The 14,810-nt window shown below is 61.4% G+C and overlaps 1 protein-coding gene across 2 annotated transcripts in view; it reads right to left on the bottom strand.

Moving 5' to 3' along the window:
* AP3D1 (adaptor related protein complex 3 subunit delta 1) overlaps positions 1-11,120 on the bottom strand; it is a 59,099-nt gene extending 47,979 nt beyond the window's left edge. Inside the window, exon 1 of one of the 2 annotated variants that reach the window (XM_064175118.1) lies at positions 10,838-11,120. In XM_064175118.1, coding sequence (XP_064031188.1) covers positions 10,838-10,933 — 96 coding nt within the window. In that variant the 5' untranslated portion in view covers positions 10,934-11,120. The remainder of the gene's footprint in view (positions 1-10,837) is intronic. The other variant, XM_064175120.1, reaches the window with a different exon arrangement.
* Positions 11,121-14,810: the final 3,690 nt, after the last annotated feature.

A 14,810-nucleotide genomic window follows, 5' to 3' on the forward strand; every position in this document is an offset into this window, starting at 1 on the left:
GCCTGTTCACAGAACCAGGTAGGCTGAAAGAGAGCTCCAAGCTCAAACAGCCCAACCCAGCCCCCAGCCCTGCCCAGCCACCAGACCATGGCACTCAGTGCCCCAGCCAGGCTTGGCTGCAACACCTCCAGCCACAGCCACTCCACCACCTCCCTGGGCAGCCCATTCCAGTGCCAATCACTCTCTCTGCCAGCAACTTCCTAACAACATCCAGCCTCAACCTGCCCTGCCACAGCTTCAGCCTGGGGCCCCTTCTTCTGGCCCTGGCTGCCTGGCAGCAGAGCCCAACCCCACCTGGCTACAGCCTCCCTGCAGGCAGCTGCAGGCAGCAATCAGCTCTGCCCTGAGCCTCCTCTGCTGCAGGCTGCACCCCCCCAGCTCCCTCACCCTCTCCTCACAGGGCTGTGCTCCAGGCCCCTCCCCAGCCTTGCTGCCCTTCTCCAAACACCTTCCAGCACCTCAGCAGCTCTCTGCAATGGAGGAGCCCAGAACTGGACACAGCACTGCAGGGGTGGCCTGAGCAGCTTTCCCTTGTCCTCACAATGCTTCAGGTCCAGACAAGTCCCATGGGAGTCTAAACTCAAACAGAAACTAAACCAAAGCCCTTGGCTAGGAGCAAAGAAAGACCTGCACAGAGATGCTGAAAGAACATCTGCAGCTGATCCCCAGGCACATTGTGCCTGCCCTGAATATTTCATGCACCCAGCAGAGCAGTGTCACAGAATCCTTCCCCTCTGTATCTCATTGCCACCTCTTGGTCAGGCAGCTCAGCACTGCCCCTCAGTGCACAGCACCAGGCAGGTTCTCAGCCTCTATGGCCAGGGCCAGGACCTGGCACCCAACCCAGCACTGCCAGGGCACCATCAAACCATGGCCCTCAGCATCACATCTCCAGGGCTCTGAAACCACTCCAGGCATGGGGACTCCACCACTGCCCTGGGCAGCCTGGGCCAGGCCTGGACAACCCTCAAGAGGAAGAAGTTGTTCTTCATGGCCAACCTGAACTTGCCCTGGGGCAACTTGAGGTAATTTCCTCTTGTCTCATCCCTTGTTCCTTGGGAGCAGAGCCCAACCCCCAGCTGGCTCCAGCCTTCTCTCAGGGAGCTGCAGAGAGCAATGAGCTCTGCCCTCAGCCTCCTCTTCTCCACACTAAACCCCCCCAGCTCCCTTAGCTGCTCCTCCCCAGCCCTGCTCTCCAGACCCTTCCCCAGTTCCATTGCTCTTCCCAGGATGGAACTGGCTCCATTTTCCCTTAAATGTTTTTTGAGATCACCTGAAGAAAAGGACCAGACCAGGAAAACCTTTCTGAGTCCCTTCCTGCTGGCAGCCTGCATTTTACTCTCTCTTCACTCTTCATTTCTCACTAACCCTGTGACAACCTCATCTGAAGCCTTCCCCAGAGGCTAACCCATTGTGGCCACTCATCCAAGGAGCACTTCTAAGTCACAACATTTAGAGGGCTCTGGACACTCCCAGCCAGCCTGCTGGGAGCAGAAGGCAATTAGGAGGCAGTGCAGGAAAGCAGAGCCTGGAGTGATGGCAAAGCTGCCAGGCTGCAGCCAGCAGCTGCAGGGCAATGTGAGAACAGAGGTGAAAAGAGCTCAGAGGAGCTCTTTGAGGCCCTGCCCACAGGGACAGGAGCCCTTCCCAAGCCCATGGAAAAGGCTCCTTGGGGAATGCTGCAGCAGCTACTGGGGTGATCCTTTCCTCTTGCAGACCCTTCAGAGAGAGGGAAGCTTGCAGAGGCAGCCTGGGAGCTAAACCCTGCAAGGCAGGCAGATGTCAGCAGCAGTTACTCAACAAAGCTGAATTGAGGTCAGGAGAAGGGATTCTGCCCCTGGGCTCTGCTCTGCTGAGGCTTCACCTCCAGTCCTGCCTCCAGTTCTGAAGGAGGGCACAGAGCTGCTGGAGTGAGGCCAGAGGAGGGCACAAGGATGCTCCAAGGGCTGCAGCAGCTCTGCTGTGGGCACAGGCTGAGGGAGCTGGGGGGGTGCAGGCTGCAGAGGAGAAGGCTCCAGGAGCAGCTCAGAGCTGCTGCCAGGGCCTGAAGGGATCCTGTAGGGAGGCTGCAGAGAGACTTTTGCTGAGGGGCTCTGAGGCAGGCCAAGGGGGAATGGTTTGGAGCTGAGGCAGAGCAGGGGGAGAGTGGAGCTGAGGAAGGAGTTGTGCAGTGTGAGGGTGCTGAGAGCCTGGCCCAGGCTGCCCAGGGAGGCTGTGGCTGCCTCCTTGCTGGGGGTGCTGAAGGCCAGGCTGGGTGAGCCTGGAGCAGCCAAGTTGAGAGGTGTCCCAGCCCATGGCAGGGGTTGGCACTGGATGATCTTTAAGGTCCCTCCCAACCCATTCTGTGTATCTGTGAATCCCCTAAGCCAGCACTGGGCTGGTGCTGACACTTTCACAGAGCCCACAGAGCAAAGAAAGACTTCCCCAGGGGGTGTTGAAGGCCAGGCTGGGTGAGGCCTTGAGCTGCTGAGTCTAGCTGAGAGCTGTCCCTGCCCATGGCAGGGGGTTGGAGCTGGACAATCTTCAAGGTCCCTTCTAACCCATTCTGTGAGTCTATGAAGTGCAGCAGCACTTCTCCTGGACCTACTGGATCTGCTGCAGCTGGTTTGGGATTCAAACCTGTCACTTCAGGCAGGAGGAAAGTGGCTTCCAACCAGCTGGAACAGCAAATTGCAGCAAGTGCTGCCCCTGCTTCCCCTGGTACCAGCCACGAGGAGCAAGGATCTGCCCCTGAGGTGTAACTGCAGCCTCTGCAAGAGAGCTGCCACAAGCACAGACCCTGAGAGCTGCTCTGCCTCCAGCCCTGGTGCACTGCTCAGCCCCAGCAGCCCTGGGCACCAGCACATGAGTGTCTCACACCAGAGGATGGTGCCCACTGCCCAGCCTCTGGGAGGCCACCACAACTGAGGGCTTCTTTATCCCTTCCCTCTTCCTCTGTGGCTTTTCCTTTCCCTTTTTTACTATCCCAAAGACCAGCCAGCCCTGGCACACAGCAGCCCAGCCCTGGCACACAGCAGCCAGCCCTGGCACACAGCAGCCCAGCCCTGGCACACAGCAGCCCAGCCCTGGCACACAGCAGCTGAGCTCTGCTTAACACCACAGGAGGTCAGACCAAGGTCACCTCGGGGAGCTGAAGCAACTCTCCCACTCGTTTGTGCCTCAAGCAGAAGCTCCTGTTGCAAACACAGCACACCTCAGCTGCCACCTCCTGACTCTGGAAGAAGCCTACCCAAGGAAAATGTCCCCAGCAGGTCATGTGGGGACCTGCTGGGGAGAGCAGCTCTGGGGAAAGGGACCTGGGGGGTCCTGGTGGGCAGAAGGATGCTCCTGAACCAGCATTGCACCCTAGAAACAAAGAGCATCAGAAGGGCTGTGGTGAGGAGGTCCAGAGAGGTTCTCCTCCCTCTATCCTCTGACCAGATGAGGCCACATCTGGAATGCTGTGTCCAGTTCTGGGCCCCTGAGTTCCACAAGGATCTCAGAGAACTGCCTGAGAGAGTCCAGTCCAGAGCCCCAAAGCTGCTGCAGGCTGGGGAACATCTCCTGGGAGGCCAGGCTGAGAGAGCTGGGGCTGGGAGCAGAGGAGCTGCCCTCATTCATGATCACAGTACCACAGCATCACCAAGGTTGGAAGAGACCTCACAGCTCATCAAGTCCAACCCTTTAGCACAGAGCTCAAGGCCAGACCATGGCACCAAGTGCCACGTCCAGTCCTGCCTTGAACAGCTCCAGGGACGGCGACTCCACCACCTCCCCGGGCAGCCCATTCCAGTGTCCAATGACTCTCTCAGGGAAGAACTTTCTCCTCACCTCCAGCCTAAATCTCCCCTGGCACAGCCTGAGGCTGTGTCCTCTCCTTCTGGTGCTGGCCACCTGAGAGAAGAGAGCAACCTCCTCCTGGCCACAACCTCCCCTCAGGTAGTTGCAGACAGCAATGAGGTCTGCCCTGAGCCTCCTCTTCTCCAGGCTAACCAATCCCAGCTCCCTCAGCCTCTCCTCGTAGGGCTGTGCTCAAGGCCTCTCCCCAGCCTCGTTGCCCTTCTCTGGACACGCTCAAGCATCTCAATGTCCCTCCTAAACTGAGGGGCCCAGAACTGAACACAGCACTCAAGGTGAGGTCTAACCAGTGCAGAGTACAGGGGCAGAATGACCTCCCTGCTCCTGCTGGCCACACCATTCCTGATGCAGGCCAGGATGCCACTGGCTCTCTTGGCCACCTGGGCACACAATGTGATATGAAGGGCAGGAGCCAGGCTCTGCTCAGGGACACCCAAGGACAGGGCAAAGGGCACTGGGTGCCAGCTGGAGCAGAGGAGGTGCCACAGGAACAGGAGGAGAAACTCCTTTGGTGTGAGGCTGCTGGAGGCCTGCAGCAGGCTGCCCAGAGAGATTGTGGAGTCTCCTTCTCTGCACAGCTTCCAACCCCCCCATGGCATTGTGCTCCTGGGCAAGCTGCTGTGGGTGCCCTGCTGGAGCAGGGAGGGTTGGACTGGACAAGCTCCAGAGGTCACTTCCAACCCCTACCATGCTTGTGACAGCAAAACCCAGAGCAGTCCAACACTACTCAACCCCCAGCAAAGCTGCAGAGTAATCCTTTACTACATCTGCAGCCTGCTCAGTGCCTTCAGATTGATCAGACTTATTTGTTCATTTAATTGCACAGCAATTAACCAACCCTCAGGGGCCTGAGCTCTCTAAATCATACCCAAGCAGGCAACTTTGGAGAGCAGGGAGTTGCCTCAGCTGAAAGTGCTTCTCTCTGCAAATCCAAGATGTGCTCACAACTTGGGGTTTGTGCTTTGGGTTTGGCCTCACATTACCATGGCAGAAATAAAACCCAACCCCAAAAAAAAGGTTCTGCAAGTTCCTCCACAAGACATCATCTGCCCCAGATGATGGAGCTGAAAGGAGCTGCCTCAGCACCCTGGCAAGCTGAGGCTTCAAACTGGCCCCTGCAGGACACTGGCCCTGGGAGATGATTCCACTGTTCAACTGCCCTCATGGGCAAACGTTTTCACCTAGAGCCCCACAGAAGTTGCCCAACAGTAGCCTGCCCACATCACCTCTTGGCTTTTCCATGGGACTCCTTGTGAAAAGAGAGTCTCCATCCTCCTGGTAGCCACCCAGGATGGATTGGAACACTGGCACAGGTTGGCCAGGGAGGTGTTCAAGGCCAGGATGGATGAGGCCTTGAGTGATCTGTTCTGTTTGACACTGCCACAAGCAGCTCCTGGCACAGCTGGCAGCTCCTGGCTTGGACAGATTCACTCTGAGATGGCTCAAGAACTGGCTGGAGAGCTGGGCCCAGAGAGTGGTGGTGAATGGTGCCACAGGTAGCTGGCACCAGTGGTGTACCCCAGGGAGCAGTGCTGAGCACAGTCCTGGTCAATGTCTTTAGTGATGATCTGGAGCAGGGGATTGAGTCCAGCAGCAGTGAGGTTGCAGATGGCACCAAGCTAGGAGCAGCTGTGGAGCTGTTGGAGGGGAGCAGAGCCCTGCAGAGGGACCTGGCCAGGCTGCATGGGTGGGCAGAGGCCAAGGGGATGAGACTGGACAAGGCCAAGGGCAGGTTCTGCACTTTGGCCACAACAACCCCAAGCAGCACTGCAGGCTGGGGCCAGAGTGGCTGAGAGCAGGCAGGCAGAGAGGGCCCTGGGGGTGGTGGCAGAGAGGAGCTGCAGAGGAGGCAGCAGTGCCCAGGTGGGCAGCAGAGCCAATGGCATCCTGGGCTGGTTCAGGAGCAGTGTGGGCAGCAGGACAAGGCAGGTTCTTGTGCCCCTGTGCTCAGCACTGCTCAGGCCACCCCTGCAGTGCTGTGTCCAGTTCTGGGCTCCTCCATTGCAGAGAGCTGCTGAGGTGCTGGAAGGTGTTTGGAGAAGGGCAGCAAGGCTGGGGAGGGGCCTGGAGCACAGCCCTGTGAGGAGAGGCTGAGGGAGCTGGGGGGGTGCAGCCTGCAGCAGAGGAGGCTCAGGGCAGAGCTGATTGCTGCCTGCAGCTGCCTGCAGGGAGGCTGTAGCCAGGTGGGGTTGGGCTCTGCTGCCAGGCAGCCAGGGCCAGAAGAAGGAGCCCCAGGCTGAAGCTGTGGCAGGGCAGGTTGAGGCTGGATGTTGTTAGGAAGTTGCTGGCAGAGAGAGTGATTGGCACTGGAATGGGCTGCCCAGGGAGGTGGTGGAGTGGCTGTGGCTGGAGGTGTTGCAGCCAAGCCTGGCTGGGGCACTGAGTGCCATGGTCTGGTGGCTGGGCAGGGCTGGGGGCTGGGTTGGGCTGTTGGAGCTTGGAGCTCTCTGCCAACCTGCCTGACTCTATGATTCCTTGAGTGGGAGGTGTCCCTGTCTGTGGCAGGGGCTTGGAACTGGATGAGCTTTGAGCTCCCTTCCAACCTAATCAACTCTGTGATTCCATGTGGGTATCACCTGCCTGGAAGCAGTTGAGAGGGGAACAGCACAAAAAAGGTGAAGGAAGAGGCTAAAACCCCACAAAAATGATGCAAAAACACAAACAGGAGGCTCAGAGGAGACCTTCTCACTCTCCAGGTCTCCCTGAAAGGGTTGGGGTGAGGTTGGGGTTGGTCTTTTCTCCCAAGTGATAGGAAGAGAGGAAATGACCTGAAACTGTGCCAGGGGAGGGTTAGGTTGGAGATGAGGAAGAATTTCTTTGCTGCAAGAGTGGTCAGGGACTGGCACAGGCTTCCCAGGGAGGTAGTGGAGTGCCCAGCCCAGGAAAGGTTCTGGAAACCTGTGCCCATGGTGGGTTGCTGTTGGCCTGGATGATCTCAGAAGGCTTTTCTAAGCCCTGTGCCTCAGCAGCACTGCTCAGAGCTGTCAGGCATTTGAGTCAGCCCAGGAGGCTCTGCCACCAGCACCAGCCATGCTCTGTTCAGCTCCTTCTGCCTCACTCTCTTCACTCTCCCACCTGGATTCAAGCAAACTCCCCTGCAGAGCCTGAAGCATGCCTGGTTTTCAGCAGGAAGGGTCAGGAGGGGTTTTTTTTCCTCCCCCCCCCTGCCCTGAGGAACACAAATGCCTCTTTGTGACTGCTCCCATGACTTGGCCCTCCCTGCTGCAAGGCATCCAACCCTTCCCTTGCTGCTCCTCACAGCACACCAGAGGCAGGACACACCAAAGGATGCTTCTGGGAGAGCAAACTGAAGGTGCTCTTTGTGTCCAAATGTGCTCCCCCAACCCCACGTGGCACAGGGGAAGAGGTTTTTCAGTGCCTTCTGTGAGCACTGAAGACAGGAGGGGAAATCACAAATGCTTCCTTTTCTGCACTCAGCACTGGGACAAAGGAAGCTGCATCCTAAAGCAGCACCCAAGCAGCCCTCTGGAGGTGATCACAGGACTGAAAACGTTGCCAATCTCTTTGATGCTGCTTTGGTTTCAGAGGCTCCTTGCAGAGGTGCAGTGGTTGGACCCCTCCATCTCTTAGGGTGGAGAAGAGGAGGCTCAGGGCTGACCCCACTGCTGTCTACAACTACCTCAAGGGAGGTTGTGGCCAGGTGGGGTTGGGCTCTTCTCCCAGGCAACCAGCAACAGAAGAAGGGGACACAGCCTCAAGCTGTGCCAGGGGAGGTCTAGGTTGAATGTTAGGAGGAGGTTGTTGGCAGAGAGAGTGATTGGCATTGGAATGGGCTGCCCAGGGAGGTGGTGGAGTGGCTGTGGCTGGAGGTGTTCAAGAGGGGAGTGGATGAGGCACTTAGTGCCATGGTCTGGTTGATTGGATAGGGCTGGGGGAGAGGTTGGGCTGGAGGAGCTTGGAGGCTTCTTCCAACCTGGCTGATGCTGTGATTCTAAGATGAAGCACCACAGAGCTCTTCCTCCCCCGGGGCATGCCTGAGGAGACTTTTTAGCCATTCACAGCGATTTGGGCTGGAGAGGACCTTCAAAGCTCATCTTGTCCCACTCCTGCAGTCAGCAGGGACTCCTCCAACCACAGCAGGCTGCCCAGGGCCACACTGACTCTGATCTTGCATGGCCCACGTCAGAAAGCCACTTGGCAGGACCCTGGCAAGCCCTTCCCCCGGCAAGCCTCTTCCCCCGGCCCCGACCCTCCCCAGCCCCCAGCAGAGCAGGCAGCAAGGCTCTGCTCTGGACACACAGCTTCAGCCCCACTAATGCCACAGTCAATTAAGGCTCATTTACCAGAGGAGAAAGCAAGAAGCTACCGAAGGCAGCACTAATGCAAAGCCTCAGCTGCTGTTTGTAATCACCCAGGGCTTGGCTCCTGCTCCACAGCTCCCTTCATCCTCTGTGCCCCAGCAGGTGAGGCAGGGACACTGTGACACTGCTACCTTCTGCTTGGGCTTCACCACCGTGCGGGAGGTCCTCATCCAACCCTTCCTCTGTGCATTGTTTCTGTTTCCTCCTCTGCCATTCACAGGCTCAGAGAATTAACAACGGCAGCTGCAGAGCCACTCGACAGTGGGAGGAATAATGAGGTCCCCTCAGATATGAAGAGGGCTGACAAGCAGGAGCTGATGGTCGTGACTGAAAGAGCTGCCTCTCATCAATGAGCTGCACCTTGCCTCTCACTTGGGCTCAATTCCCTTCTTCCATCCCATCCCAGAGCCTTTACCATGAGATACTGCACCAAGCTGGCAGAAGATTCTGGTGGCTTTCAGCCTCCCCAAAAGAGATTTGGGATTCAGAGAATGGTTTGGGTTGGAAGGGGACTTAGAGATCATGCAAGGGTGTAAGCACCTGCAGGGAGCATTGAAAGTGAACATATCAGCCTAGGAAAGAAGTCCTGCTGCTGGATCACCTCACTCCTTCCATGCCAGCACTGCCTGGGCACAGGCACAGAAGAGCTCCAGTTCTACAAAGCAGAGAACCATGGAATGGCTCAGGTTGGAAAAGAGCTCAGAGCTCATCTCCTCCAAACCCCTGCCATGGGCAGGGACAGCTCTCAGCTAGACTCAGCTGCTCAAGGCCTCACCCAGCCTGGCCTGCAGCAGCCCCAGGCAGGAGGCAGCCACAGCCTCCTTGGGCAGCCTGGGCCAGGCTCTCACCACCCTCACACTCAGGTACTTCCTCAGCTCCATCCTAACTCTGCTCTGCCTCAGCTTCAAACCATTCCTCAGGCACTGGAGATGTTTTTTTTCAGTGGTTTCCCTTCTCCTCCCTCTCAAGTGCTTGTTAACACCAGAAGATGCAAGGGCCTGTGGTGGTGCCTGTGGAGGAACTGGAAAGGAATCAACCTCACTGCTCATGTCCAGAGGAGGCCACAAAGATGCTCCGAGGGCTGCAGCAGCTCTGCTGTGGGCACAGGCTGAGGGAGCTGGGGGGGTGCAGGCTGCAGAGGAGAAGGCTCCAGGAGCACCTCAGAGCTGCTGCCAGGGCCTGAAGGGATCCTGCAGGAAGGCTGCAGAGAGACTTTTGCTGAGGGGCTCTGAGGCAGGCCAAGGGGGAATGGTTTGGAGCTGAGGCAGAGCAGGGGGAGAGTGGAGCTGAGGGAGGAGTTGTGCAGTGTGAGGGTGCTGAGAGCCTGGCCCAGGCTGCCCAGGGAGGCTGTGGCTGCCTCCTTGCTGGGGGTGCTGAAGGCCAGGCTGGGTGAGACCTGGAGCAGCCTGGGGTGGTGAGAGATGTCCCTGCCATGGCAGGGGGTTAGACCTGAGTAGTCTTTAAGGTCCCTTCCAACCCAACCCATCCTGTGACTAACCACAGCACCACATTGCTCTTCTCTGAGCAGCTCTGCAGCTCCATCACCTCAGCTGAGATCTTGTTTGTGTCCAGAGAGCTGCAGGGTGGGTGCCAAGCAGGAGCCAGGCTGCTTCCAGCAGTGACCTGCTGCCCATCCTCGGTGTGAGGGTGCTGAGAGCCTGGCACAGGCTGCCCAGGGAGGCTGTGGCTGCCGAAGGCCAGGCTGGGTGAGGCCTCTCCTGCCCTGCTGGCCACACTCCCCTTAGCTCCTGTTACCTGCAGCTACCACAGCTGAACGTGGCAGCTCCCACAACACATGTTCCCGAGGACTAATTACTCATTTCCTCATCACCTTCCTCTAGTACCAGGGAGATTATCAGGCCAAGACCTCTGACTGCTCTCTGCCTACAGCAGCTCCGAGCCAAGGAGGATGCATTTTAGCCGGGAGCACACCGTGGATAACGGGAAAGCTGATTTGGGACTGAACTCAGCTTCCCTCAACGTCTTTGCCGTGAAGAATACTTATAAGGGACTACAACAGTGCCAAACTCATCTGCTTCTTACACCTATCCACGGCAGGGATCTCAACACCACACTGAAGGGGAACAGGCAGTACCCAGCGGGACCCCTCCCGTCCCGTTCAACTCAGTGCTCCTCTAACGCCTTCTTGGCCTCTACCCCAGCGACATCTTCCTCGTTTTGATCCCTGCTTCCCCCTTCCCCACACCACATCCCCGCTCCCGGGCGGCCAAGGCAAGCAGCTGCTGCTGCCGGGCCTGGCGCAGCGCTCCCCGCGGGCAGGGCTCCGGAGGCAGGCACCCACCCAGCCGGAGCTGGCAACGGGTGACAGGCAGACCCGGGGGCACACGGCGAAGCCCAGCCCGGAGCCAGGCAAGGGGTGACAGGCAGCCCCGGGGGCACACGGCGAAGCCCAGCCCGGTGCCGGGCAACAGGCGGCAGGCAGCCCCGGGGGGACACGGCGAAGCCCAGCCCGGAGCCAGGCAAGGGGTGACAGGCAGCCCCGGGGGGACACGGCGAAGCCCAGCCCGGTGCCGGGCAACGGGTGACAGGCAGCCCCGGGGGCACACGGCGAAGCCCAGCCCGGAGCCGGGCAACGGGTGACAGGCAGCCCCGGGGGCCGCGGCAGCCCGGAGCGAAGCGAACCGGCCCCGCCGAGGGCAGCCCCCCCCTCCGCTCACCTCGTCCTCCTTGTGGTTGCGGATCCCGCGCACCAGGTCCTGCAGGTTCTTGTCGAACATGCGGTCGATGCTGCCCTTCACCATCTTCAGCGCCATGGCGGCGGCGGGGCCGGGGGGGCCGCGGGGCCTGCGCTCGGGGCTGTATGGGCCGGGCCCAGCCGAGGGGGGAGACGGCCGCGGCTGCTGCTGCCGTGAGAGCCGGGGGAGAGCAGCAGGAGCGCGCCGCTCACATGCCGGGCCGGGCGGCAGGGCTGGCTGCGGGGAGCGCTGCCGGCAGCGAGCCCCCGGCGCGGCACAGGGCAGGGCGGGCAGGGGCGGCCCAGCGGCCGCGGACCCAGCTCCGGCCTGCGCTCGGCCTCCAGCGCCTGACAAAATGGCGCCCGGTCAGCTGAGGGCCCGGCCCCGCCCCGCCCCGCTCGGCCCCGCCCCGCCCCGCCCGGCCACGCCCATTGGGCCGCCCCCTGCGACACGACCACGCCCATTTAGCCCCCCAGGCCACGCCCGCTCAGCCCTATGCACCGCCCATTCACCGCCCGACCACGCCCACGGAGCGCCAGGCCCCGCCCAATCCCCTCCCGCGCGCGCCAGCAGCGTCACTGCGGCCTTTGGCTCCGCCCCCTAGGCCCCGCCCCCTCACGTACGTGGCCCCGCCCCCGTCGGACGTTCCCGCAGCTCCCACGTGGCGGGGGGGGGCGCGGGTGGGGCTGGGGGCCGAGGTCTGTCCTCGCAGGGAGCTGTGATCCCTCCGTGGGGCCGAGGTCTGTCCTTGCAGGGAGCTGTGGTCCCTCCGTGGGGCCGAGGTCTGTCCTTGCAGGGAGCTGTGGTCCCTCCGTGGGGCCGAGGTCTGTCCTCGCAGGGAGCTGTGATCCCTCCATGGGGCTGAGATCTGTCCTTGCAGGGAGCTGTGGTCCCTCCGTGGGGCCGAGGTCTGTCCTTGCAGGGAGCTGTGGTCCCTCCATGGGGCTGAGATCTGTCCTTGCAGGGAGCTGTGGTCCCTCCGTGGGGCTGAGATCTGTCCTTGCAGGGAGCTGTGATCCCTCCATGGGGCTGAGATCTGTCCTTGCAGGGAGCTGTGGTCCCTCCGTGGGGCCGAGGTCTGTCCTTGCAGGGAGCTGTGTTCCCTCCGTGGGGCTGAGGTCTGTCTCTATAGGGAGCTGTGGTCCCTCCGTGGGGCCGAGGTCTGTCTCTATAGGGAGCTGTGGTCCCTCCGTGGGGCCGAGGTCTGTCCTTGCAGGGAGCTGTGTTCCCTCCGTGGGGCTGAGGTCTGTCTCTATAGGGAGCTGTGGTCCCTCCGTGGGGCCGAGGTCTGTCTCTATAGGGAGCTGTGGTCCCTCCGTGGGGCCGAGGTCTGTCCTTGCAGGGAGCTGTTGTCCCTCCGTGGGGCTGGCAGCTCTCGTGGGCAGCTCTAATGCCTGACAATCCTCAAAGCCCAACTTGGGACGCGTCCCTCGTGGGGGCTGGCTCCAGGCACCCCCCCAGGCCGGGAGATCCTTTTGGACAGAGAATGGTTTGGGCTGGAGCAGCCCTTTGAGGTCATCCACTGCAACCCAACCCCACCGTGGCCACCAAACCCTGGCCCCAGGTGCCATGGCCACAGGCGCCCTGAGCCCCTGCAGGGCTGGGCACTCCACCGCCTCCCTGGGCAGCCTGTGCCAATCCCTCTGGCAGCAGAGAAACCTTTCCTCGTCTCCGACCTTGCCCTCCCCTGGCACAATTCCAGGTCACCTCCTCTCGTCCTATTCGCCTGAGATGAGGGAGCAGAGCCCAACCCAACCCCCACCGCAGCTGACCTTAAACGCGCCCGCGGGTGGCACCTCCAGCTCCTTCAGCTCCCACCTCGGTGCCTACCCCGGCCCCGGCAGCTGCCCAGCCACAGCCGAGTGGTGCCACCCAGCAGCTGCCCAGCCGCAGCCGAGCGCTGCCACCCAGCAGCTGCCCAGCCACAGCCGAGCGCTGCCACCCAGCAGCTGCCCAGCCACAGCCGAGCAGTGCCACCCAGCAGCTACCCAGCCACAGCCGAGCGCTGCCACCCATCAGCTGCCCAGCCACAGCCGAGCAGTGCCACCCATCAGCTGCCCAGCCGCAGCCGAGCGCTGCCACCCAGCAGCTGCCGGCCACAGCCAAGCGATGCCACTCAGCAGCTGCCCAGCCACAGCCGAGCAGTGCCACCCATCAGCTGCCCAGCCGCAGCCGAGCGGTGCCACCCAGCAGCTGCCCAGCCACAGCCGAGCAGTGCCACCCAGCAGCTACCCAGCCACAGCCGAGCGCTGCCACCCATCAGCTGCCCAGCCGCAGCCGAGCGCTGCCACCCAGCAGCTGCCAGGAACAGCCGAGCGGTGCCACTCAGCAGCTGCCCAGCCGCAGCCGAGCGCTGCCACCCAGCAGCTGCCGGCCACAGCCAAGCGATGCCACTCAGCAGCTGCCCAGCCGCAGCCGAGCGATGCCACTCAGCAGCTGCCCAGCCGCAGCCGAGCGGTGCCACCTCCTGCTCCTCCCGGGGCTGTTCCACAGGTGACTTTCCCCTGTCCCCGCGGAACGCTGTGCCGTGGGAGAGCTCCGTGCCCGTGCTGGGGTGCCCCATGCTTGGCTGCCCTGCCGTAGGGTGCCCGTGTCGGGGTGCCCGCGTTGCTGGACCCCCCTCCCCAGCGCCAGCTCTCCCGGTCCTGGCCGCGCTCCGCCGCCTGCCGCTCGGTCCCCGCCAGATGGCGCCGGCGGCACGGGAGAGGCTCAGCGTGGGGGGGACACGGGGCAGGGACACGGGCGTGGGGCGTGGGCACGGAGACAGGACACGGCGGGACCTGCCAGGGAGAGGGACAGCGAGTCGGGGGGCAGAGAGTGACCCACCTTTGAGTGATGGGTGCCCCATGGTTGGTGTGGGAGCAATGGGTGCCGTGTGTTGGGGTGATGGGTGCCGTGTGTTGGGGTGATGGGTGCCCCATGGTGAGGCGATGGGTGCCATGGCTAGATGGAGCTGATGGGTGCCCCATGGTGGGGTGATGGGTGCCCCACAGTTGGTGTGGGAGCAATGGGTGCCCCATGGTGGGGTGATGGGTGCCATGGCTAGATGGAGATGATGGGTGCCCCATGGTGGGGTGATGGGTGCCATGGCTAGATGGAGATGATGGGTGCCCCGTGGTGGGGTGATGGGTGCCATGGCTAGATGGAGATGATGGGTGCCCCGTGGTGGGGTGATGGGTGCCATGGCTAGATGGAGCTGATGGGTGCCCTGTGGTGGGGTGATGGGTGCCCCACGGTTGGTGTGGGAGCAATGGGTGCCCCGTGGTGGGGTGATGGGTGCCATGGCTAGATGGAGATGATGGGTGCCCTGTGGTGGGGTGATGGGTGCCCCACGGTTGGGGGAGGATGGGTGCCCTGTGGTGGAGTGATGGATGCCCTGTTGTGAGGCAATGGGTGCCCTGTGGCTAGGTGGAGCTGATGGGTGCCCTTTGTTTGGGGGGCGGCAGAGCATTGTCTGCATGGGGCTACTGTGTGCCCACGTAATGGGTGTGCTGATGTGTGGGCAATGGGTGCCCTTTGCTCTGGTAAAGGATGCCCCTCCTCTCATGGGAGTGATGGGTGCCCTGTGTCTGGGTGACAGGTGCCCCACGTTTGGGACACCCTTGTGAGTGGGGCAGGGTGCAGGGGCAGCTGGTGCCCCATGGGCCAGGCACGAAGCAGGGCACTGGGCCAGCTGGCACTGTGGGCACAAGGGACCCATTCAGGCAGCTGCATGTGCCATGGCCGTGGCTGCCTTTGGCTTCTGTAGGCGCTGTGGTGGGCAACTTGGGTCTGGTACCACAATGCATGTGTGGCTGGCACAGCTCCCTCACCTCCCACCTTCCCAGCCCCCGTGGTGCCCTCTCAAATGGGGGTGCAGAGCTGGATGCTGCAGGGATCCCTGGGGTGGGGATGGAGCCAGAGGATGAAACACCACGGCTCAAAAATGCCACCTCTGAGTCCTCACTGCAAACTG

This window comes from Pogoniulus pusillus, chromosome 41 (assembly GCF_015220805.1).
Source record: "Pogoniulus pusillus isolate bPogPus1 chromosome 41, bPogPus1.pri, whole genome shotgun sequence".
NCBI lineage: Eukaryota > Metazoa > Chordata > Aves > Piciformes > Lybiidae > Pogoniulus > Pogoniulus pusillus.